General features: G+C 37.9%; 1 protein-coding gene across 1 annotated transcript in view; it reads right to left on the minus strand.

Annotated features, from left to right (window-relative positions):
* LOC125232774 (Down syndrome cell adhesion molecule-like protein 1 homolog) overlaps window positions 1–26,717 on the minus strand; it is a 161,252-nt gene that overhangs the window by 100,174 nt on the left and 34,361 nt on the right. The window contains exons 2-3 of the mRNA XM_048138556.1: window positions 13,019–13,133; window positions 11,961–12,013 (exon numbers count right to left, since the gene is read on the minus strand). Coding sequence (XP_047994513.1) covers window positions 11,961–12,013; window positions 13,019–13,133 — 168 coding nt within the window. The remainder of the gene's footprint in view (window positions 1–11,960; window positions 12,014–13,018; window positions 13,134–26,717) is intronic.

Genomic DNA, 26,717 nt, shown 5'->3' on the forward strand with positions numbered 1-26,717 from the left:
CAGTTTCCTTCTTTTATTCCATTTATGAGAAACAAACAGTCATGAAATAAACATGAGTAAACTTAGCATAAGCCCATATTAAATTAATCATAGACCTTTAGTTTCCTAACTTACAAATATCTAGTTAAAATATATAATATTAATAAAATTATTAGGGCATACTTGTACAAGTGTGTTGTAGTTGTTTGGGCGTGTTATTGCTAATACTACTTCGGTGGTAATAGAGGTTTTGGATTTAGATTTACTACAAACATATGTATAAGTCTTTTTCAAAGAATCATTTCTAAATTAACATACAGTGAAGTTTATAATAGACTATAGAATGCTGTCAATTTCCATTATCACTGCTACATCAAAATCCAAACAAATTACCTACGCACGCTACGAGTATTGAATTACACCGAAAAAGTGAAGGTAATGTTCGCTGAATTTAATAAAAACAAACGATATTCATGAAATATGTAAGGAGCAAACATCTCATACTTCATTCCGCGGTACAGAAAGATTCATGATTGTCAAAAGGCCCACTATTCACCGAGACGCGGGAAGACTACCTTCAGGGAAATATATATTTCCTGGCCTCTTTCGTAACATTATATTGTGCCTTTTACCTCTTATCTGCCACGTAATATTGTGGGAAGGTAATGTATAAAATAAGCAAGTAAACGAAATAACGTTTAGAGACTATTTTTATTAGAAAGGACGCAAACGAGCCGACGGATCGCCTGATGGTAAGCGATCACCTCCACACATGAACACCCGAAACACCCGAAGGATTGTAAGTAGGTGTTTTGCCGACCTTTAAGAAGAGAGTAGGTACGTTCTTTTCTTGAAGATTGAAAATATCGCGAGCTACCTATTGATTTACTATAGGTACTATTCGTAGTTTGTTCTATCCTAGTACAATACGTAAATATTACTTTAACACAAAGTAACCTGATCCTCATATTTGTTAGCGCTAACCCTAGCCGCTTCTCTGTATCCATACTTCTCACTACTGGTAAATATATTTCTCATTAGATGGCACAGCTTTCCTGCAGTATTAAGCATTATTTTCACATAAATTCTAATGCCTTTTTAAAACCTCATATTTCTTACAACAACACACGGCATTCAGATTTATAGCGGGACAGATTACCTCAGCAACTAAAGCGCCACTTGAAAAACGATAAAAATCCCCACTGAATGCGCATATTCTGCGTACCGCGAGACAAAGGCCTGCGAAATTACAGTCTTGCTTTTAAATGCGAGAATGAATCGCAATGTCTCATCCCCTCAAAGCTTTGAGATCTGTACAGCGTTGGGCCTCTGTTCCTTGAATACACAGTCGGGAACTGTTTCTGTTACGTATATTGTTCTGTGTAGTTGATTATAAATTCGTGGATAAGTTTTGGAGCGTGATAATTGTGAGATAAATGTTATTCTCGATTAAAGCATGAATTTATCTCTGTTATTTCAATGTTTATACTGAAATAATGAGTTTGTAATGAGTAATGGAAAGCTTGGTACGGCGTCGGATCTGGACGTGGGTGACGTCATTTCCAAACTCAAATGGAATTGGGCGGGATATGTTGCCAGGCAGAGTGATGGCAGGTGGACCAAAATGCTGACCGAATGGTGGCCGCTCTCGGATGTAAGAAGCGCCTGGCATCCGTTGACTCGTTGGGCTGGACGTCATTCGAAAAACTACGGGACACCTCTGGATGAGATTAGCCCAGGACCGGGATAAATGGCGTACACGAATGGAGGTCTATGCGCAGCAGTGGTCAATTAACGGCTGAAATGATGATGATGATGAATGGAAACCACCTCCCTCACAATATTTAGCAATGCTAATCATTACTGATACAAAATCTCAGTGTAGAGGAACAAAAAATAAGTACCTGCTCAAATATTTTTTAAACTGCGCAATTGCGTAACGTTGACGCTACGTTGCGATCGAAACGCAGTCTGGCTCTGTCGAACTACTACAGGGTGCGTAGCCGAATGGCACAAACGCTCACGAAACGAAACGCTCGTAGATATCTATCTCTATCCCTCTTGCGTATTGGCACGACTGAGCCAATACTACCTTTCGCGGCGTTTCGTTTTCGTTTCGCGTCGCAGAAATGCCATTCGGGTACGGGGCCTCAAGAGCTACTAGGAGCGTCGTATTATTTTTTATTTTATTTTATTTATCGTATTATTTTATAGTATCGTAGCTAGCGATACGCTTACGAAACGAAGGCGATTGCGTATTTGGCTAGGTACAATTTCAATCATGTACTTAACTCACGTTGAGGTTCGGTTGATTGAGGTTAGTTTCAATTTCGGCATAAGTTCCCCGCTACCGACGTCATTTTACGGCAACGGACGTCCGCTTCAAAGTTAAGAGGTTACCTGCTATAAAGGTCACGGGCTATATTGGTTCAGAGTCTAGCATATAATTATAAAAGTAGGTAACCTCCATTATTAAGAGTTTTTAATGATTCACGGTTATTTTCATTAGACTTATATTGACCGGGATATAGACCGTGATTACCTTTTTGATTTTTGTCGAGCTCCCGATATTTCGACGCAGTTGCATGCATCATGATCACGGAAAACTGACGAAGGCGGGTGGATGTTAAAGTTGCTTCGTCAGTTTTCCGTGATCATGATGCATGCAACTGCGTCGAAATATCGGGAGCTCGACAAAAATCAAAAAGGTAATCACGGTCTATATCCCGGTCAATATAAGTCTAACCTCCATTATTATAATATGGCAAAAAATGGCTGATATTACAATGCTTTTATGATGCTTTAATTGTGACGTTTTCAAGAAGTGCTTTTGCTTTCCTTAAGGACGTGCTATGCCGTTCAATTTTGTGAATCAGCAGCTAGATGAATTTTTGACTGCGGGTTACAAAATGATATGGCTGACTATTTTACTAAACATAGTCGTATATAGCAGTAAGTGACATATATGACAGAATATATACGTATTACATACACCCTGTTTTTATTGAATACTTAACTTAAGAATAGTTAACTTTAAGGGAAGATTCCTTAGATCAAATACAGTTATTTCTCTAAGAAACTAGCGCCTCAACTCTTACGGTTACCGAGTTATTAATAAAATTTATTTGTTTTGACATGTGCCGTCAATCACTTGACAGTAACTTGAATGTTATCCTTAAGGGTCTCTCACACTTATTAATTCATTTATTATGTATGAAAACTATGTTTTTTTTTGCGAATTTAACTAAAAGTGATAATACAGGGTGGTTCCTGATGACGAACCTAACAACGTGTCGAATTTAACGGAAAACAAAAAAGCCGCGGTTTATATATGTATTAGGGATGTTACGAATATTTGCATTCGCATTCGCATATGCGAATGATTCGCATTCTTTTAAACATTTGCATCGACATTCGCATTCGCTTCAAACGATGCGAATGTTTTGCGAATGCGAATATGTGCAAGTGGCAGCTTGTTCCTCGCCCGCGCCGGCCGCTCCAATTGCTACTTGTCGACTGTCGACTCGCACATGCGCAGATAGCTCAAATTCGTTACAGCGTGAAGTTCGTACTCGGCATTTTGACCAATAGTAAGCATTTTTACCGAGCGGGTTGTTGGTGATTGCTTGGTTTTTATTTTGCTTTTTTATGAAATTCAGCGATATTCGCATTCGCATTCGCATTCGCACATTCGCATTCTGAATATTCGCATTCGCATTCGCATTCGCGAATGTGACACATGCGACATTCGTGACATCCCTAATATGTATATTGGAAAGAATAGCACGCGAGCAATGTGGGGTTGGTCCGTAGAATTAACAAAAGATCGTATATCGTTATATACCCATTTAGACTTTGCCTCAAAAGATAATATCACCGCACACTTCATAAAGACACATTGTTTGCCCATTAAACTTAACAATGAACAGTTAAAGTTTCGCAATAAGTCGGCAAGCAAGCTCGGAGTACAAAATAGTTTCAATGTCTTCAAGAGCTGCGGGTAATCGCGGCCAAACGACTACAAGTAGAACGAAACTGCTACGAAATTCGGATATTGTTTGCAGTTTGGATTGTGTGTGAAAAACTTGTTGGGAAATAAAATGTAGGCTGGGCTTTTTGAAATATAAAATTCACAAGAGTCATTCTGATGGAATCGATTCAAGTAAGTTTTCGTTTTCGATATATGGGCATTTTCATAAATTGGGTCCCAACGTTAGTCACAGTTGTTAACAAAAATTAACTCGATGTCAGTTTAGTGACGACAATTAAGAATAAAATTTGTCTAAAAACCAAATTGATGTCTGAAAACCAGATCATTGCTTATAGTTTATGTAATTAACACAAAAACAATATTTTTATTGTAATTTCATGTTTAATTGTCGTCACAAAACTAACAACGAGTAAATTTTAGATCCCAATTTTTGAAAATGCCCATACTTGAGATCCGTTTAACTGCTAAGTTATTAGATAGGTACAAAGGGTGGTCAGTCTTCACACCATGACATCATTAATTTACTTTGGTTAGGACAGTACGCTTGTATGCGCGAACAGTCTACTTTTTATACTTCGTATGATGATAATCCGGTGACAGGAGAGAAAAGACACAGTATTCCACGCAAACAAAGGCAAGGGTAATTGTAGAAGTTTGTTTTTAATTTACCATCGTCAGTGCGTGTTATGCGTGTATGTATCATGTTCACATCATATTTTCCATACGGAAGCTGAGCAGGATCAAGGTGAAAGCTACACAGATAATTATTTCTAACGGGCTAACACGGTTTTCCCTTGAGACATTAGCATACGAATTCACTTAAATTGCGGGTAACAAAGTGGAACCCATAAAGCCTTTTTCCCCTCACTAGCTCGGAAACACGTGTTTTGTCCTTTAATACCAGCGGGTAAAAACGCATTTTATCCACTAGTGAGTAAAGTAATTTGACCTTGAATAAAGTCAAATTAACTGCTTTAAAATTGATAAAAGCAGGTGAATCTAGTAATAAAGATGATTTACCACCTGTGGAACTACTGGAAGCTGTGATAAACGCATTTTTTGCGTTGTAGTTTCCTCGCTGTAGTGAGGGGAAAAGTGTTGTGTTACACTCGGGTGCAAATGTATTTTACTTCTCGTGTGTTACAAAACTCGCAAGTTCAGGATTCTATTCTCGAACAATCGCTTCGCTCGTGGTTCAACTATAGAATCCTTTCACTTGCTCGTTTTTCAATTCCACACTCGGCGTTAAAATACAACTTTGCCCCCTTGTATAACAAATAACTATTAAAGCCCATTAAAAGGCAACGCAGGGTTGAGTTTTTCCGAAGCTACCGTCCAGTAGCGGCCATTTTAAAAATTCAGCACCCCCCTTTTGAATGTCGGCGTCTTTCCATTTGTGGAATGTGTTGTAAGACAAAAACCTGCGGAAATTACACTCTTGTTGCTCAAATACGAGCTCGGCGCGCAATATCTCCGCCTTTGAAAACTAGGGAAACTCATAAATAGACAAAACAGGGACGGAGGGAAAAAATGCAAACGAGAGCGTTCCTCTTTATGCTACACGTGTGTTTGTGTGCCTTAATTGCTTTATTGCATTGTTATGACGGATTGTTACGGTTTTACGCGAGCGGCAAATGAGGCATGAATTTGGTAAGACTTTAGTGCTTTGAGGGCTTATAATTTGGTTTTATGCTTGGTATATTATACCTAAATATCTTAGAAGCCTCTTTAAAAAATGTACCGTTTAACTTTGCCTAACATTGCTGAATCAAAAATATTACCTATTTCTTCACCAAACATCGTCTTAATGTACAATACAATACAATAATTTATTTATAACAGCTTTTCGTTTTAGAAAGAGACAAAAAGTAGCCTATGTCACTCTCCATCCCTTCAACTACAATTAAAAAATCACGTCGATTTGTCGCTCCGTTTTGCCGTATTCCCCATTTATAATATTAGTATGGATTTAATTGAGAGATCAGGCAGGGGCACGTGCCACCATTATTGGCATTATTATGGCAATTTGGGAAATAATCACTACTTTTCGAGCCAGGCAATGTTAGACAGGGTGGGCAAAGCTGGTGACTTTGAACGTAAGTGTCATACGAGCCACGAGGGACCTAGAAAATTGAGACAAAATGTCGCCAGCGCAATTTTGGAAATGACAACGTGGGACAACTCTATCTTAATATCATGAATAGTGTAATGTTATTCAATTCGTGAATGGGAGGAAAGTGGACCTTTGGCTGTTGAATTATTTGCGGTGGGGAGAATAAGTAATGGCGAGGCTTGAGCGTGGCAACATTGTGACACGTAAAACAATGAAAAACGGACTGTCGTTCCTGCGTACTCCGCGCATTTGTTTCGTCCGAGATAGTGTTGGTAACAGCTCGAGTCTTTGGAGTTTAACCGTAAGAATAGACTCTTTTTTTAATCAACCTGTAGGCTAATAATTCGAAAGTGGTTCTTTTAAACTTGGACTTTCTCATGTGGCTTTAACTTCAAAATTTCATACTCAATTTACAAAACACGAAGACATAATTCACAATAATAAGTATGTACTATGTAGGTACACATTTAGTTAACTTAGGTATAAGAAAATTATGACGATAAGTGTCCAAAATTCTTGGGTTTATCACTTTTAAATTTCAGAATCAATTGTTAGAAAGCTGTACTCAGAACCGAAAATCTCGTTTCAGTGGCGAGCGCATTTCGACTTTCGACTTATTTAAAAAAAAACTCGTTTGACTAAATCGATTTTACGGACGCCACTTTAGGCTCTTGTGCGATATCGGTAAACAATAAATGTTTTAGCTACATAATTATGTAAGTGTCAAGTGTCAAACATTATTCAATTCATCACTTTTCATTTTGTATTTATGATCTGTTAGGAAGCTTTACCACTCGATACAAGTTTTATTACAGTTTCGAGCGCATTACGATGAGTTTTTAGAAAGACTTTCAGACTCAATCACTAGTATCCACCAACTCTAATCAGCCAGTAATAGAGAATGGAGACTAAATGGGACGAAATGCTGAAATTTTACGGACGCCACTATGAAATTTTGCTATACCGGCAAACAAAAAAAAAAATGAAAAAAAAAAAGATGCTTATACAATTTTGGGACTTCTCTTTAAGTGAGACGACCCGCTCTCCAACGCCTGATTACGAAAGTAGTACAGCATGTATTTAATATATATCTAAGGTACACGTATATATTTAGAACCCTTACCTACAGAATAGGAGAATACAGAAGATGTCAAAATTCAAGATGTTTTAAGTCTCCAATATTCTTGGATTCATCACTTTTCATTTTGAATTGTAGAATTTTCAGAAAGCCTTAAAATTAAAAGCACTACTCGTGTACAGTATGTTTTTCAAGACTCGCGAGACTCAATCACCAGTACTCACCAACTCTAGTCAGCCGCAATAGACGATGGAGACAAAGTGGGACGAAATGCTGGAATTTTACGGACGCCACTACGCTATTGTGCGATGCCGGCAAACAAGATGTTTTATGTACCCGCATTTAGAGGGCAATGGATTGAAATTGCCCGGTAATTTGTCCTATTGTTGTGGTTCTATTGAAAATCCTCTGATAATACAATTTATGACGGCTTTATCAACCTTTGACTGCGTTTGAAAAACTGAGATAGAGATTACGGAAAGAGAGGTCGTCATGATATTTTTACTAAGAATCTTTTTGATAGAAAATTTACTTTGGTTTACAGCAGTGAATTTATTTCAATAGAGAGGTTAAGTATTTTGACTGTATTTATAACAATTAGATCAGTGGGTAATATCGTTACGCCTTATCATCCTCTGAAAAGAATATGGCTGTATCAGAACGTAGCGTTCACAACTATACATGTGTGTTCAGCTTCGATATAACTGGCGACTGATTATACTTCATTGCGTAGACAATAAACAAACATGTACTGTAAGTAATCTTACTTCCTATAAGTATTATATTTGAAATGTTTTAACTTTGCAATAAAACACAGACACTTGGCATCGTGTCTTCATGATTCCGGAAATGTTTTCAGGTTAAAGTTTAAAACAAACGGGACGCTCTTGAACAGGAATTTAGCTTGTACAGAAGAAAAAACAAAACAAACTAAATCTAGAAGAGTAACTACAAAACTGCAGAAAAAGACAAAGCTTCGGATTTGTACGACATGCTCAAACTGACGTTTCGTGTTGGTTATCTGTTGATATTGGAAATATCCTAACTTTGGTAAAATCACTCTATCGACGCCATCTCCTCATTCATTTGTATTCGTTTTACTTATATCATCTCTTACACAGTTCATCCACCTTTTCATCTGTTTTTTTTCCACATACATACATTCGTAATATTTTTCTCGTAACATGCACTGAGAGAAATTCGCATTGTGAATTTAACAAGTTCAACTTGTTGCGGGTTTATCTGTTTGAAACAAAAGTAATTTAGTAAATGGAATAAATCACAATATTGATGATACAAGTCGAATTTGTAGGAACAACAAGGTCAAACTTGTTAAAAGATATCTGGTTGAATCAGCCATACATACGTTTAAAACAATATGTGTCATGTTACTTTTACAAAATCGACTTGTTGATTCAAATAAAATATAAACTTGTAACAATTACAACCTGGTGTCATGTTAAGTTAACAATATTGTTTGGTTATTTCAACAGTATATGTTGTTGAAATTACATTGCCTTACTTGTTGAATGCTAGCTTGTTAAAACAATATTACAGGTTGTTAAAACAAACAGTACATCTTGTTGAAACTACATTACCTAACTTGTTGAATGCTAGCTTATTAAAACAATATTACAGCTTGTTAAAACAAACAGTACATCTTGTTGAAAGTACATTACCTAACTAGTTGAATGCTACCTTGGTAAAACAATATTACAGGTTGTTAAAATAAACAGTACATCTTGTTGAAACTACATTACCTAACTTGTTGAATGCTAGCTTGTTAAAACAATATTACAGGTTGTTAAAACAAATAGTACATCTTGTTGAAACTACATTACCTAACTTGTTGAATGCTACCTTGTTAAAACAATATTACAGGTTGTTAAAATAAACAGTACGTCTTGTTGTAACTACCTACCTGCTGACGCTACATTACCTAACTTGTTGAATGCTACGTTGAAAAAACAATATTACTACAGGTTGTTAAAATAAACAGACAATCATGTAGACAGAATAAGCTAAGCATGACAAACTAGTTGATTCTACATGATACCGTCACGTGACGACGCTTCTCGACTTTTCGACGTCGTCGCAAGATGGCGCACACACGAATCGCTCGCGCGCGGTGGGGTGGGCACGCCACGACAGTCTGCTTGCCGCTGTACTACAAGCTAGTACGAATTCGTCTTTCGCGACGTTCCTCATTTTATTTGTTTTGTAATACTAAATAAGGGATTAAAACTGTGTCTCTGAATAGAAACACACAAAAAAGAAAAGATAGAACAAACACAAACTTATATATTATTAAATATGAAAAATAAAACAAACATTTAAGGTTTCATTTATTAATCAACTTTCAACTGGACAAAATTAAATTAACCTAATTACCTATTTGCCGTATATTATTAGAGAACGCACTTTACATATAAACACTCAACTTGTATCTTTATCATATTATTGTTACATTACATGCATGTTGCATTCGCATTTTGATTGTGCAACAATCATAATTTGAATGCAGCATGCATGTAATGTAACAATAATATGATAAAATTACAAGTTTACTGTAAATAGAACAAAGCAATAATGCGAATTCAACAAGTTGACTGTTGATAGAACAAGCACGTACTGTAACTACAACATGATAAAACAACAAGCTTATTATAGATTCAACAAGCTAAACTAACCAACATGGTAAGTAGTTTGTTAAATCTACAAGTTACACTTAACGTAGAAACAACATGATACAGTATCATGTAAAAACAACATGATAAGTAGCTTGTTGAATCTGCAAGTTACACTTAACGTAGAAACAACATGATACAGTATCATGTAAAAACAACATGATAAGTAGCTTGTTGAATCTACAAGTTACACTTAACGTAGAAACAACATGATAGAGTATCATGTAAAAACAACATGATAAGTAGCTTGTTGAATCTGCAAGTTACACTTAACGTAGAAACAACATGATAGAGTATCATGTAAAAACAACATGATAAGTAGCTTGTTGAATCTACAAGTTACACTTAACGTAGAAACAACATGATAGAGTATCATGTAAAAACAACATGATAAGTAGCTTGTTGAATCTACAAGTTACACTTAACGTAGAAACAACATGATACAGTATCATGTAAAAACAACATGATAAGTAGCTTGTTGAATCTACAAGTTACACTTAACGTTGAAACAACATGATACAGTATCATGTATAAACAACATGATAAGTAGCTTTTTGAATCAACAAGTTAGATTTCACGTTAAATTAAAATGACAAGTAACTTGTTGAGTCTACTAGTTACACTTAACTAAATCCAACTTGTTGTTTAAACCAAAGAGCACGTAGGCGCTATTTTAACCAAAAAACTTGTTGAATGAACATGAAAACTGGTTGTTTTTTCTCTCAGTGTGGATTTCATCCTTCCGCATCACATGGCCGTACCATGCTAAGCGATTTGCCTTTACTTTCTTTGTCACAGGTGCAACTTTTAGGCTTCCTCTTACATACTCATTTATATCTCAGTCAATTTTAAGTCTAATGTTACGAAAATTGACAGCTAAGCGTGTCGAACGAAGCCTGGTTCTTTGCACCTTTTATTTGTCGAGTCGAATGGCGGAACCGCCGCAAACTGGTCCTAATTGGATCGTTAAACTCTTCGAATCAGGTGAGCAATAAATCTATATTTCCATTTTGCGTAACTTCGCAGATAAGAAAGTTTCAAAGGCAGTGGTGGTGCGCACCCCGCGGCGTAATGATGATGTAGTGATAATATTAAACTTTGTTTATACCTCTACACGCACGTGATAAAGACTGGCAACTTTTAAAAGTACCTACGAGTATAATGTGAAGTATTTTTAATATGTTTGTTGTGGGAAACGTATAGTAAAGTTAATATCGTAAAGTTGTAGCTCATTTGATTTTCGCAGTGGACTGATTCGTAATGTCTTTTATAGGTTAAATTTGACAAATCTGCGAGTCAAACTAACCTCCAAAATTATTGAATTATAAGTGATTCAATAAATGAGTCTCAATTTTAAAGTTATTATGTGCAATAATCGTGAAAGTTTAAACCATTGTAGATGACGATTGACGCTGGACTATTACCCGTTTATTCATAAACGTTCACTAAAGTTATCAAGCCGATAAAGTTCGTTTGTCCCTTTCCGACGTATTGGTGTGATAGAAAAGGACAAACGAACTTTATCGGCCTAATAACTTAAGAGTACGTTTATGAATAAGGGAGATAATAGACTGTGTTTCTGAGGCTGGTTCGAGTGTCACGCGCTCCGACCACGCGGAGCGATGCGCATTGGCCTAATATGTATTAAGTTCAGGGAGCGTTTTAGAGTAAAGCGGACGGATCCGCGCAAACAACAACATCAACTTCATACAAATTAGTCGTGTCGTGCGGATCGTCCGCGCGGTCGGTCAGCGTTACACGTGACACTAAAACCAGCCTAAGCGTAATACTTACCAAAGTGGCCTGGGTGGCTAGCCGAATCGAAATGAAGCGCTAGTAGATCACGCTTGCGTATTGGCGCGACAGAGCCAGCGGCGTATCGCTTTCGTTTGGCGTCGGAGAAATGCCATTCGGCTCAGGGTGGCTCGAATGGCACAATCGTCACGAAACGCTCACGAAACGAAGCGCTAGTAGAAATCTCAGCTTGCTGGCGCGACAGAGCCAGCGGCGTATCGCTTTCGTTTGGCGTCAAAGTGGCCTGATCTACAATCATGAGTCTCTCAATATACCGTCCTCATTTTTAACTAGTCTAGTATAAGAATATTAACTCACTCGTGTTCCCAGAGTGTGCTGATACATCTCCGCTGAAGCCCGCTCCGCTAGCGCTGTAAATAACGTCCATTTTCTAGAAAACAACTTTCAAACAGGTGGACTAAGTGTGGGATTTATAGAACTAACTCGACTTGGGAAGTTTGTGTTTAGAAGTAGTGGGGAAGTTGGAAAAAAGCAGATAAAATTCAATTTAGGGGAAGTTTCGGGCGGCTATTGCTGTAAATCTGTCGTTCGCTGAGCAACGAGGCTGTTAAATTCAGGAGTTCGATGGTATTTTATTTAAACTATAAAATATAGAGTTAATTTACGTTATTTACGTTTTACAGTCCATTGAGAGGCTGATATCGTCCAGCAAAATACGTCATGAGAGTATGTCGCCGCACGTCTTCTTCTAACTGTATAAATGACATAAGGACGGGTAGTGCGACATATCCCGCGGCTGTTGTTGGTCAGATAGGCACGAGGCTAATGTAAGAACTATAAGCAAAAGACTTTTTAAAGGCTCAATTATTTAACTGATCTTGCAAATTTGCATTTAACTATTTTCAGCAAGGTTCATAAACTTGGCAAGATAACATTTTAGTTTTTTGTCACGTTAACATTAAATATAATTTCTCAAATTGAACCTTATACCGATTTATCTTACATTAAGGTATGCAAGTTCAGATCTACAACATTGATCACAATTATAGCAATATTTACCTCTCAATCATATTATAAAATGCATCAATATTATATGAAATATTAAATATTATAGGACATTCTTACACAGATTGGCCGAGTCCCAAGGTAAGCTCAATAAGGCTTGTGTTGTGGGTTCTCAGGCAACAATATATTTAATATACAAATACTTAGAAAACATCCATGACTCAGGAACAAATATCTGTGCCCATCACACAAATAAATGCCCTTACCGGGATTCGAACCCGGGACCGCGGCTTAGCAGGCAGGGTGACCCGCTATTAGGCCAGACCGGTAGTCAAAATCAATGTTATTAAACACTATCACTGTTACTTTATTTAAACTTTATGTAATTGAAGTATTTATTTTGTACTCACCCAATCACATATTTGTGTTCAATCCCAGACTGTTCGTCGCAAGTATAGACGCAGCGCTTGTACCCGGGCGCTCGCAGCGCGCTGCACTTTTCCACATGCACGCGGCTCGGCGAACCTGCGAACGCACCGCAACGTCAACTGCAGGTTGCACATTCTACATGCGGTATATGTCTGTGATGTCGTGTTGAAATGAAATGAAATGAAATGAAATATTTATTTTCCAAGTAGGCATATTACAATGCGCTTATGAACGTCAAATAAAACTACGCCGGCTCTAACCCTACGCCTCAGCCTCGAGAAGATTTCAGTCCCCCCTCAGTTGGAGGAGGGTATCCACTATGGGACCGGCAAGAAACTCGGCGGGCCACTTCTTTTCAAAACATTACATCTTATAATTAACATGCATTAAAAAAACAAGATACTATTTAATAAGCAAAAGTATTCATAAAAAAAATATTAACACAAGAAATTATACAAAGTACAAAGCTATTATGATTATTAATAAGAGATGTTAGAGATGTATAGAGTCTCTAAGTGTCAAAGTACATCTAAAAAAATATACATGAAGAAAAAAAAAACGAATAACTAAAATAACTTTAGAGTTGTAAAAGACTCTTGTTGTCTTAAGCAAAGGAAAAAAAAAATATATATATATGAGTCAGAAAGAAAATAAACAAACAAGGACCGAACAGAGTGCCTCAACGTAATCTCATTCAAAATTAATGTTACATAGAATAGCATAGCCCCTATTAGCTGAAACAGAACGGTCTTCACAAACAGCACCCGTTCACGAATATGGCGCGCATCTCAGCCATCGCCTCCCTCAACCTTCATTCGGGAAGGTGGCGACCCGATCAACGACGTCACCGTAAGCAAAGACTTTTTAGTGTTGGTTTGGTTTTCAGAGCCTAGCTTTTGGCGTTTTAGAATAAGCTACTTCATTGCGTAAAAGTCACGGAAAATCGATGCATGGAAAAAGTGGATATCGTCCCCAAACAATTACCTAAAGCCCGGCCTAGCCGAATGACAATATTGACAATCGTTGACGCTAGACGTCGACCGAAAGCTCTGTAGCGCCAATACGGAAGAGCGTTAGCACAACTGCTCACGACAATATCTGTTTCGTAGCTATCTATAAAAACTCCTATTATATTGATTTAAACTAACACGATCTTCACTCATATTATTAAATTAAAACGGGACTTAATCGCGTAAAACTTACGTTTTATATTTAACCCGACGTTTCGGACATGACATTACGTCCGTGGTCACGGGTAGACTGGCTGGGAGTTGTATCAACATCTTCTAGCTGTACGAGTTTTTCGAACTACCCGCACTTGATTGTCATCAGTCACTTTTACGCTAGGGTTGCCACTCTGCCTACATACAACACTCACGACATCCGATGGTATGGGACGGGAAGTTTTCTCACGTTTACACTTGCTAATCACTGGATTCCACGAAGATGAAATCCCTTGCCCTTCATTTAAAAGTGACTGATGACAATCAAGTGCGGGTAGTTCGAAAAACTCGTACAGCTAGAAGATGTTGATACAACTCCCAGCCAGTCTACCCGTGACCACGGACGTAATGTCATGTCCGAAACGTCGGGTTAAATATAAAACGTAAGTTTTACGCGATTAAGTCCCGTTTTAATTTAATAATATGAGTGAAGATCGTGTTAGTTTAAATCAATATATTGTAAACCGGTACGGGCCGGAGATAGCAATAAAACTCAAACGTCTAGGATGGTTGCGGAAAAAACGAGTGCGTGTAACAACATCGTTGTCATTTTTAATTAAGTGTCGCGATTCGAACTTATTGCCTACGTGCGTAAGACTTAAACCGCGTAGGGATATACCGTTTTCTGCAAACATTCTAAGGGCTGCTAGTATCCGTCTATTGAAACAGCAAATAAGGAACAATTACGCTGAGTTAGATAGAGTGCAGTGCGAATTATACGGGTTGCATAGCGAGTGTAGTGCAGTGTTATCGTGTAGTGATTTTAATGTGTGGGATCGGATAACCTTCGAACAAGCGGACCGTATTTATTATTATCGTACTAAGGTACATGATAGGAAGTATGAGAAGCTGATGTATCGATATGGAAATAACGAGACTGCGGGTGGAAATAACAATACTAATCCCACCTCCACGGTAATAAACTTATCAACCACTCCTTTAGAAAAAGTGACCGTCGGTATATTGGAAAAAGGGTTGAATTTCGCTATGACACCTAAGCGGATTCCATATGAGGCCGTGATCTGTAGTGTTGAAGAGGCAATATCACGTAACAAGGTTCCGTCTAGGGATGCGGAGGTACTTAGACAGGATGTTGCGGTTATTTTGCGGAAGGCGACATTACCCAAGAGTAACGTGACTACGGAAGAACGTTTAGCTCTGAAGAACCTGAGAGCGAATGAGAATATCCTGGTTCTAAAGGCGGATAAAGGGAACGCCACGGTGGTCATGGACTCGACAGATTACGACGACAAAATTCGGCTTTTACTGAATGATACGAATGTGTATAAGCCCGTTTCATATGACCCTACTGCCAGAGTTACGCGCCGGATAAGGGCTGTCATTAGGGACTACAGGGAGTTGTTCCAGGATGATGTCTTTGACCGTTTACACAGGCCTAGAATAGTGCAATCGCCGAAATTGTATGGGCTGCCGAAGGTACACAAAGCTAACGTGCCCTTGCGATGCGACCAATCGTAAGTCAAATCGCCTCACCTACTTACGACCTGGCAAAGCATGTAGCATCGGTGTTGCAGCCGCTTGTGGGTAAAACGTCGTCCTTTGTGAAAGATTCTCGTCACTTTGTGGACATTCTGAAGGATGTTAAGCTGGAACCAGATGACATAATGGTGAGTTTTGATGTCGAGTCGCTTTTCACCAATGTTCCAGTTAAGGAATGTCTTGAGGTAGTTAGGACAAGGCTAGCTGACAATGAGATACTGGAGTCGGTCATGGTGTTATTGCGAAACTGTCTAGAAGGGAGCTACTTTTTATATCGACAAAAGCATTATCTCCAGATTGACGGAGTTGCTATGGGCAGCCCGGTGGCGCCGGTTTTAGCAAATATCTGGATGGAGCATTTTGAGGCAAACATAGATCTGCAACCATGGGCAGTGAAGTTATGGAAGCGGTATGTCGATGATGTCTTTTGTATCATGAAGGGTGGCAAGCAAGAAGTTGAGCAATTACTCCAGTATCTCAATTCCATTCATCAGAAGGTGAAATTTACATATGAATTGGAATCAGATCGAAGTTTGCCTTTTCTGGACATAAAAGTGATAGGTCGGATGGATGGATCCTTGGCGCACACTGTCTACAGGAAGCCTACTCACACAGATAGATACCTCAATGCTCAGTCTCACCACCACCCTCGTCACCTACTGTCCGTCGTTAATTCCCTAAAGAACAGAGCACATGACCTTTGTGACCCTGAATTTTTAGAGAGTGAGATGTCACACATTCAGGAGGTTCTTAGAAAGAATGGGTACAGGGTGGATTGTCGGCAACCAAGACGAAAGCCTGCGAAGAAGCATCCGAATGTTGCAAGACGACCGGCATTTATGCCCTATGTCAAGGGAGTGACAGACAAGGTTGGTACCATACTAAAGAAGTATTCGATACAGACTGTGTACATGCCGTTGTCGAAGGTGGCGGGGCAACTAAGGTCAGCAAAGGATGTTATTCCATATCAGACGCCAGGCGTTTATAAGATTGACTGTAGCTGTGGTAGTTCTTATATTGGAGAAACCAAACGCACCATAGCGGAAAGGGTCAAAGAACATATCGCGGCGGTCAAAAAACGACAAATAAATAAGTCTGCGGTTGCCGAGCATTTGCTAGAGTCAGGACCGAACCACTGGATTGAACTGCATAATCCCAAAGTCCTTTCAACTGAACGTCTTTACTATAGCAGGAAAGTACGTGAAGCGATTGAAATCAGGAAACATCGTAATTTCAATCAAAATGAAGGGCAAGGGATTTCATCTTCGTGGAATCCAGTGATTAGCAAGTGTAAACGTGAGAAAACTTCCCGTCTCATACCATCGGATGTCGTGAGTGTTGTATGTAGGCAGAGTGGCAACCCTAGCGTAAAAGTGACTGATGACAATCAAGTGCGGGTAGTTTGAAAAACTCGTACAGCTAGAAGATGTTGATACAACTCCCAGCCAGTCTACCCGTGACCACGGACGTAATGTCATGTCCGAAACGTCGGGTTAAATATAAAACGTAAGTTTTACGCGATTAAGTCCCGTTTTAATTTAATAAAACTCCTATTTTTAATTAGCCGGAATTATTATAAACAAAAGTGTGGCCGGTGCTATAAAAAATTTGCACCATTCGAGGTATTAAAATTGCCGATATTTTACAGGTTTAATAAAAATCTTTACATGTTCCACTACACAAATAATGACTCTTTTTAAACGAAAATAAATTGAAACACTAAACGTTTTGGTATATTTATTGAAATTAAAAAGCCGTTTTTGTCGGGTAGTTTGTATATTGCACTGGTATTACTACTGTGGAAATGTACCTGGGCGACCAAGTAGCGGGCCGCTAAACATTATTTTTTAGCAACTTTTGAGACTAGGTGGCAGTGATTTTTAATTACTAATTAGAACCGTCTTCTTCAAATGCGATGGTGGTAATAAGGTGGTTATTAATTAAATTATTGGTTTTGTAAGTATTTGATATGACAGGACATCGTCTATTTTGAACCGATTTCTATATTGACTTGCATTGGATCATAACATAACAGTCATTGTGTTCGATCGCTTCACGATTTTTTAGTATGTAATAGAGTGATCGTTAATAACTAGTTGAAAGTAATTTGATTTTCTCTCGGCCCTTACTTTGAGAACCCCTGACTTGTGCTGCTCGTGTTACTTTGACAGTGACAGCAGTTTGTTTACGTTTATTCCGTTCAATTCGTAATGGGACTATATGTATATCGCTCTTGGGCATTGCATTGGCGCGATAGAGCCAGACTGCATTTCTGTAGGCGGGTTTCGGTCGGACTACGCGATAATTTTATTAGAACTATTTTCATCATACTATACTGAACTGTCATCGTGTACATCAGAATAACAGTGCCCTCTTGACAACAGTCATATAACTATTTCTGGTCAGACTTTACTTGAATCAAAAATGACATACATATTCCGTGACGTACGCTATCAAGTAAAGTACAGATATAGTGCGAAAAGATTTTCCTTCGTATTGTCACGGAAACGTACGAACGTGTCACGCTATTTCAGTGTCGGTACAAGACGTACTGCCACTGTCTGAACTAGCATGACAAATACTAAAATACGAACGAAAATTCTCGGTAACGTCAACACGGTAGAGCCTCTGTTATTATACATTGGTACTACGGTTCGGTTAGCTATCATCAGCAACCTCTCTTAAAATCTTAAATTATTTCAGCTACTTTATTTTATGAGCTTACTGGAACATAAAAATCAAATCACATAAGAACAGCGAAGGCAGTAAAGTATAAGCATCATATCGTAGGCTTACGGCTGATCTGGCCCGTATTTCACCTTTCGATTCCTTTTAGTACAGGATCCGTAGATAAATTATCTACTGGATGTGACGTTCGGAGTGGCGAGACATTGAACTAGCAGGAAGTAACATAGATCTAGTAGGAGTAGCATAGTAGATTCCCCTATCTTCTTCGCTTCGGCTAGTCTGTGTTTTTAAAAAGTAATATGCTCTTTCAAAAATCGTAATGTCATCCCGACGTCTCATTTGCATGCCACCAAATTTTGGTCAATATGGGAGTGTCTGAATCAGAGATTGCAAAACCGGTTTTATTGAATACCTGTATAATGCCGAATCGAGAGCAGAGGAGTAGGAGAGACCGTATTATTGTTTGGCCTTATCATAGCATCGTCACACAAAAAAGTCCGTTGTGATGGAGACTTTTTTTGCACGCCCCGCCACCAAATGTTGGCGGGCAATAATGAACCCGACCTAAATATACAGGTTTTTAATTTTAGCGCATTGCTTATGTTTTGCCCTTTCGGGGCGCACTTACACAACATATCTATATTTCCTAAGTCCGTGTCAGGATCATATAAATGACTGCTTCGATGGCTCCGCCGGCGCCGCGCCGCGCGCCCGAGCGTCAAATAGGCGTTCTTTTAAATGCAAGTCGCGTCAACCTCTGAGCTCGACGTGTGCAGGGATTGTGAACTTGATGACACGTGTAAGTCAAACCAAGCAGTTGACAAGGATTCTGTAACCCGCCTGCACTAGGGATGTATACACGTCATAATTTTATTGAAGTTCAATATCATTTATATAGGCGGGGCTATCAAAATTACTGCCGACTTAGCTTGGTGTGGCTTTAAATCAATGTCACAATTTGTTTTTGCAGCGATAGTGTTACTCTACTCTACCTTCCAGTAGCGGGAAGTCTCAAGTATAGGTGTTCTTTTAAGTACCTACATGTTATGTTAACCTATATTTTTAACATGCCGTGGGAATAGATGTAGTTTCAGAACACTAGTAGATCGATGTCTGAATGCCTCGATTTTGGCAGCGGTGTTACTCTATCTTACAGTGGTGGGTCGCTCATGAACAATCTACTCGTATAACTAGTTTGAGACAAGAGTGAACCTTCGCTCTCCAAAGAAGCAAGCCAATTTTAGATATTGGCCTCTCAGCCAGAAATAGATACGTCTTCCATTGCTAGTTAATAGAGACCATATAGTTTTATGCTTCGAGATGCATATCAATTTCAATATGGAACTTGACTGTACTTTAAATAAAATATTTTATACCATGCACGAAATAAATCATCACATAAATATAAGAAAAACATGGACAGAAGTTATTTTTAAATCCAATTTCTATTTAATCAGGTAGAAATATATAAAGTAACTGAATTGACCGTGACGTCACTCAATTTGATTTCATACTAATTCCTTATTAGCAAGACGTTGAAATTCGTTTTGACAGTTCTTAAAAAGAAGCCGATTTGACTAGGAGGCAAGTAGCCTGTAGTGGCATCGGCTGTTACTGTGATTTTTTTATTCGCTTTTATTTATAATATGATATGATAACAGACCCATGCAACATTCATTTATTCAAATACATAAAATAACGCGGATGTGTTATTTATCTACGCATTCATATCACAAATAATAACTTGAAACTGAAAGTAGGTATATAAGCAACAACATTCACCTACCGACTGCGCCAGTACAAAAACAAGATTAATTTACATCCTCTCACGGTACCTAAAATAAATATTTTTTCAGCTACAACCGATTATCCGCACAAGCCGCTTTTATATCACTCAACCATTTCAATTGCAATTAAATTTGGGGCAAATTGAATCCGACCGGATCGGACCGTTCGCAACCAAGTGTTCGGCAAATAGTCTGTTCCAATTTATATCTCGTCTCACTCGTAATGAGATACGTTTGCCAACGAATACGGTTCGTATAAAACGCTCTTTAATTTTCATGTTGTTCCGAGAGAGGGCACTTTATACGCGTGCCCGGTAATGACGTATACGAACTCACGTATCGCAAATCCTTTAAATCTGTTTTAAAGCTCGTTTTTATATTTTATGTGAATTTATTGCGCATTGAGTGGTTACGCTACGATTGCTCCGTAAGCTCCAACCAGGATTTTAATTACGTTTTAAATTACATTTCAAAATAGGGAATGTAATTCTTAATCCACATCCATACTTCCATACTAATATTATAAATGGGAAAGTGTGTGTGTCTGTTTGTTTGTCCATCATATACGGCAAAACGGAGCGACGAATTGACGTGATTTTTTTAGATGGAGATAGTTGAAGGGATGGAGAGTGACATAGGCTACTTTTTGTCTCTTTCTAACTCGAGCGAAGCCGCGGGCAAAAGCTAGTAATATTATAAATGGGAAAGCGGGTGTCTGTTTGTTTGTCCGTCTTTCACGGCAAAACGGAGCGACGAGTTGACGTGATTTTTTAAGTGGAGATAGTTAAAGGGATGAAGTGTGACATAGGCTACTTTTTGTCTCTTTCTAACGCGAGCAAAGTCGTGGGCACAAGCTAGTTTGAGATAATTATGACACGGACAGTTTCTGAACTTAGTGAGTTATCGAAAATACTTATTACTTTAGTGAAAATTGTACGATTTAAAACTACTTAAAACTTGCTTCCTGAGAACTTGCCACTAACAAAGTAGGAACTCTGAAGTTCTTAAAAGCTATTTCTTTTTGTTACTTCAATAAGACAAAGGAGCAACAAGAGTAGCTCGTTAAAATTCCCAATTCGTGTAGATACTGTTTGAAAAGAATAAATAATAGTAAAGGTATTAAAACAACTATTATTTCCATTGGTTTAAGACGTATAGTATTGAAAAACTGATTGAGGAAGCAAACTGAACAATGGCGATGTATCACTGCAAAATGAAATTTTTTTAAAGGATTGTCATCTAGTATGGCAACACATGATATTGTTACCGTACCTAGTGGGGTAGGCAGTGGCGACATCTACCTCATCTATTCTGAGTATCTCCTCGTTGTAAGTTTGAAAGATGTAAATACCTCTTAGCGCCCCTCCACATCTACCATCTCGCGAGCGTAGCGTCGGGTCAACTGTATGTAAAAAGACGCCGCGGTGACGTGTGGCATTTTCCATACAGTTGGCCCGACGCTACGCTCGCGAGACGCTAGATGTGTGTTGGGTCTTAGTTATCCAAATAAAGGTACTTAATTACTTACTTATGCCTTTTGGCCGGCACTCATAAATCCTTTTATCATCAGCCTCTACGTGTCGATACCTGCAAAAGGGAAACAATTTTCATGAATAATTCCTGTAGAAGTTATTGTGTCTGCCGGATTGTTAGGGTGAAATCACATAGATGTGTGATCAAATTTTAAAGTTTTAATATAATAATAAATACCTCGGCATTTAGGGGCATTCCACGAGAAAGTCGCTTACGACATGCGTTTTGCCTTGTATGGCAGCTATATCAATCAAGTTTTCCGTGATCATGATGCATGCAACTGCGTCGAAATATCGGGAGCTCGACAAAAATCAAAAAGGTAATCACGGTCTATATCCCGGTCAATATAAGTCTAATGAAAATAACCGTGAATCATTCAAAACTCTTATATTAATCAAATCCGTAAAGCTCGAGAAAATACTGCCAATTGGTTAACCAAGTCATGAAAGGTTGTCAGACACAACTTCGCTTTCTTAGCGTCTTTAGAAGTATTAGGAGAATTGCTTGTCGTAAGCGACATTCTCGTGGAATGTCCCATATTATCAAATATGAAGGTATTACTTTTTAACGTTTTAGAAGTTTACTCTAACTTTTGTTTTCGTTAGCACTTTGGATAGCTATTTGTGCTACATGATCTAGAAAGTCTGATTATATAACGGGCTTTTTGCGATCCCTGACCGTATTACGAATTCTCATCGCTCATAGAACATAGCTTAAACGTTTAAAAACCAGTGTTTGTGATCTATTTGACCAGAATAGTTCTAGTTATATCTTTTATGTAGCAGAAAAGGGGCGATATAATAACTACGCCCGAACTTTATATGTGTTGGTTTTATTTAACATCATGTACTACTCATAAACTCCTGAAGACTGGGAGAAATGAGTCAAAAACTATATTAGTGTGATTTAAATTTTGCCTCTTAGGTGTGGATTTTAAAGAATATCCGTATCGGTCTGTTGAACTTCTTCTAACTCCTTTATATGAAAAATATCTTAAAAAATACTTAGCAAGATTAATAACTAATAACTCGTGTCCGCGACTCCCGTAAGTAATATTTACATATATTTCTCAAAAATGAAAGTTACAAGCGGAAGTCTCTTCCCAAATTGTCATATTAATAGACATTGACTACCACTTGTAGATTGTAACTTGTAGCTTCAAGAAATGGGCCCCAGATAGGATATTGGTTGTCCCGGACAATGTTTAATTCGTAAAAGGTTTCGCATATGCTCGGCAAGCGATTGGAATTAAATTTGTGATAATACTAACTCACTTCTAGTTCGGTATTTGGCTCAGTTCGTTGAAGTTCATTTTCACAGAAAACATTAAGATGTTATCAATGTTATCATAAAAATAATGGCGTTTAGGTTATAGGAATCGTAAAGTACTTTTTATGAACATGACCTAGAATGATTAAAATTACACGCCTGAAATTAATTTCTAGACGGCAATTTCATTATAAATATTATACACAACGAACAAAATTAAAATTATATTTTTGTACTAAACTGTTGCAGCCGCCCAAATCAGAATTTTAAACAATTTCAACTACAGTCCACCCATACAGCCACCTCCTATAATCCACTTTTCCAACGAATGAATTCAGTAATTAATATAAAAAACTCAACGAGAAACGCAATATTAATTTACTGGCATGGAATACTAATTGTAGAATAAACAAGGGTTTATTTAATAACGGAATATTACAAATAGTGGAAATTCTTTAAAAACATATTCGATTTTCGGTCAAAAAAACATTTTTTTTTTTTCGAATTTTCATGGATGATTTGGCAATTTGTACATGGGGCAGTATAGTACAGAAACCAATTTATTTTGCTTTTTAACACCTTGAATTTTGTCGGAACATACTGTTAATGTAATTCTTAAGACGCAAACGCAGCGATATAACTGATTTTGACACAACTAAAACTTACATAAAAGAAATAAAAAAAACTGTATGGCTAAATCATAGGTACCCTACTACACGGTATGGTAACCTTCGTAAAGTTAAACATGATCTATCATATTCTCAACATAAGGATAGTACACTAAGGAACAATAATGGCGTAAAATGGCTAAGTTTTATGGATTTTTTCGGAAGCATGTGTAGTAAAGTACACTTCCGTGGCACAATGCGTTGTCGCCTCGCAGACAATGAGCCCGTGCTGCAGTGCGATTGATAAGAGACCAGCGAAAATTCTTCTTCTTATTATAAATAAATAAATGGGCTTATTCTTGTCCACATACTAGCCAAAGGCAAAAACGTGGCCTACGATGGAGTGAGCTCGCCCAGAAGATGCCTGTTCGCCCGTGATTTGAACGTTACCGAGTTATATTAGCTCGGAAATATAGCCGCCGGCAAGGAATTCCATTCCTTGGGAGTGCGCAGAAGAAAATAAGAAAAAAGGCGCAAAAATATCGTAAACAGTAAATAAAATAACATCTTACTGTACCAAAAAAATCTGAAAGCTCGGTAGTGCCTAACTCACTCAATCAATTAGTGAAGACATTGGTCGAATTACTCGTACCATCTTCGCATAGGCATTACCGAAAAAATTCAACGCTGCTCATTGCCAAGCCATGTAGGCTGTTTCGGTAAAGTATTTTTGACTAAGGTGTGGGTGGAGTGTATATAATAAGGGCTTGTTAGGGCTTAGAAAGACGAAGCCACAAAAGCGAGCTATATGGTTTCGTCTTGGCAAAATTTTCCATGAAAATTTTTTGGTTGGATATTGATTACATCAGAGGATCGCTGAAAGATACTGGCATCTAAAAATCATGATTCCACTGAAGGTTTGGTTTGAGTTCCAAAATTCCCGGCATATTGGTACTATTGGTAGTCTTTGGCAGAAGTTTCGCTTTGACCTTATATAAAATCATGTGTCACAATAATACAATTGGACCTCCAATTTCAGAAAGGAATATAGTTTCAGATGTTAAAGTTTCGTGAGACATATTTAAATATATGAATGTGCCGCCGCGAGAACTCATGGCTATCTAATGATGGGTCTCCAAATGACTCGAAACATGTCGCCAATCGTGATATATTATGAGTACATCCATATTTAAATAGTTGAAGGTAGTTTCATTCATAACAAAACAACCTAAATCTTCACTGCAAAATTCCAACCACGCTCAAAAATGCTAATGATGCTCCGTCACTCAGCATCGCATCGCCATCGAGTGTCGCGCCCTCTCGACACTTGCCCCGAGCGATACTCCGACACGCTCTGAGCACTACCACACTCCACTACCTCCTCAATGGAAGTAACCCACCCCATAAAGAAGACATTGTTACACTCAAGTATGTTGAGAACCCTTTTAGTTTAGGACATATTATTATTACCGCGAGTGATCTTAGAAAAGGAAAATAAAACTTTATATATCCCATGAGGATAAAATGGATTTTTTATTTAGGTACTCGAGCGTCAGCGATATGTACACTTTCTTTCATGGAGGCACTTTAACAGACACGAATTTCACATGCCAGATGGTTCTTTTGATGTCATAAAAATGTTTTTGTAGTATAATTGTGACAACATCAAAAGTAACGAATCAGGCTTCGCGTGTAAAGAACATGTTTTCTTAGATCTTAACAATATAGTTTAAATAGATCGGGCCTTCGGGCCCATTTAGACGGTACGAAAACTCGCATACGAGTTTTAATACATTACGGTATTTGATGGCTGTGCAAAATTGTATGTAACCTCAACAGCCCGCAATCAATGTAACTAAAATCGCATGCGAGTTCGCACGCAGTCGTAATTTATTTATTTATTTATTTATTAGTAAAAACATGTTTACATGACATTACAGTAAAACCAATGCGTCGCGAAACTTAGATAACAAAAAAGAGAGAAAATAAAGAGAACAATAATAAAAATAAAATTAAACAATTGATTTGGGCGATGACGTCACAGCGTGGCTCCGTTGCGTCGTTTGCCCCGGTGTGGGATTTGACAGGTTGCCCCGGAACCGACGAAAAACCACACCTTTCGGCCAGAATTCTGCGCTTGCGATGGTGTCCTGCAGCGGCCGCGGCACGCGCACAACGAACGAGCTGAAGTGCACGTAGTAATCAGGCCTTATCCTTTGATGCTATGCATTTAAGTACCACACCCCAACAGATATTAAAATGTAATATTTATTTTTGTCATAATTTAGCACGATCTTTGATCGAAGCTTTACAAACTTTTCATAAATTGTATTTAAAACATTTGAAGAAGTAATTAATTAGGTAAATCGTGGTTGTAGGTAATTCTTGTAACTTGACTTGACTTTACTCAGGAACCACACTGTATATCAAGTTTTAGTTAAATTCCCAAAAAGCATTTTCATACATAATAAATGAATTTAGAGAATTAAGAATAACATTCAAGTGATTGACGGCACATGTCAAAACAAATAACATTAGGAATTGGTAAAGGCTGGTCACACACGTGTTCAGTAATTATCTTTATTTTATTTAATAACTCGATAACCGTAAGAGTTAAGACGCTAGTTTCTTAGAGAAATTAATTGTATTTGATTTAATGAACCTTCAATTAAAGTTAACGGAATTCAATAAAAACAAGATGTAGTCATGTTCAATTACATAAACGCTTACTCGAACAAAAAGATCTAAACACGGTCTTATTAACCAATATTTTTTTAGGAAAAGCTATTTGGGTTTCCTTTTAAACGCTTCAGCGTCCACAGCCGACATCAAAAGAATGCTTAAAATATATATATGCCCCGTTCAGAAATGGTGCTTCGCATTGAATATTGATATATTGCCGATGAAAGGTTACACATACGTCAATAAACTCACGAAGTTTCCAAATGAGGTAGGCAGACTACGGAAAACAGCTCAAGTCCCAGTGTTATATCATTGTCTCGCGTTAAATGATGGTCCCTATGACAGCTTTTTCAAGTCTCTGATGGTTGAGAAACCTATATTAAAATTCAT

The sequence above is a fragment of the Leguminivora glycinivorella genome, chromosome 13, assembly GCF_023078275.1.
Source record: "Leguminivora glycinivorella isolate SPB_JAAS2020 chromosome 13, LegGlyc_1.1, whole genome shotgun sequence".
Classification (NCBI taxonomy): domain Eukaryota; kingdom Metazoa; phylum Arthropoda; class Insecta; order Lepidoptera; family Tortricidae; genus Leguminivora; species Leguminivora glycinivorella.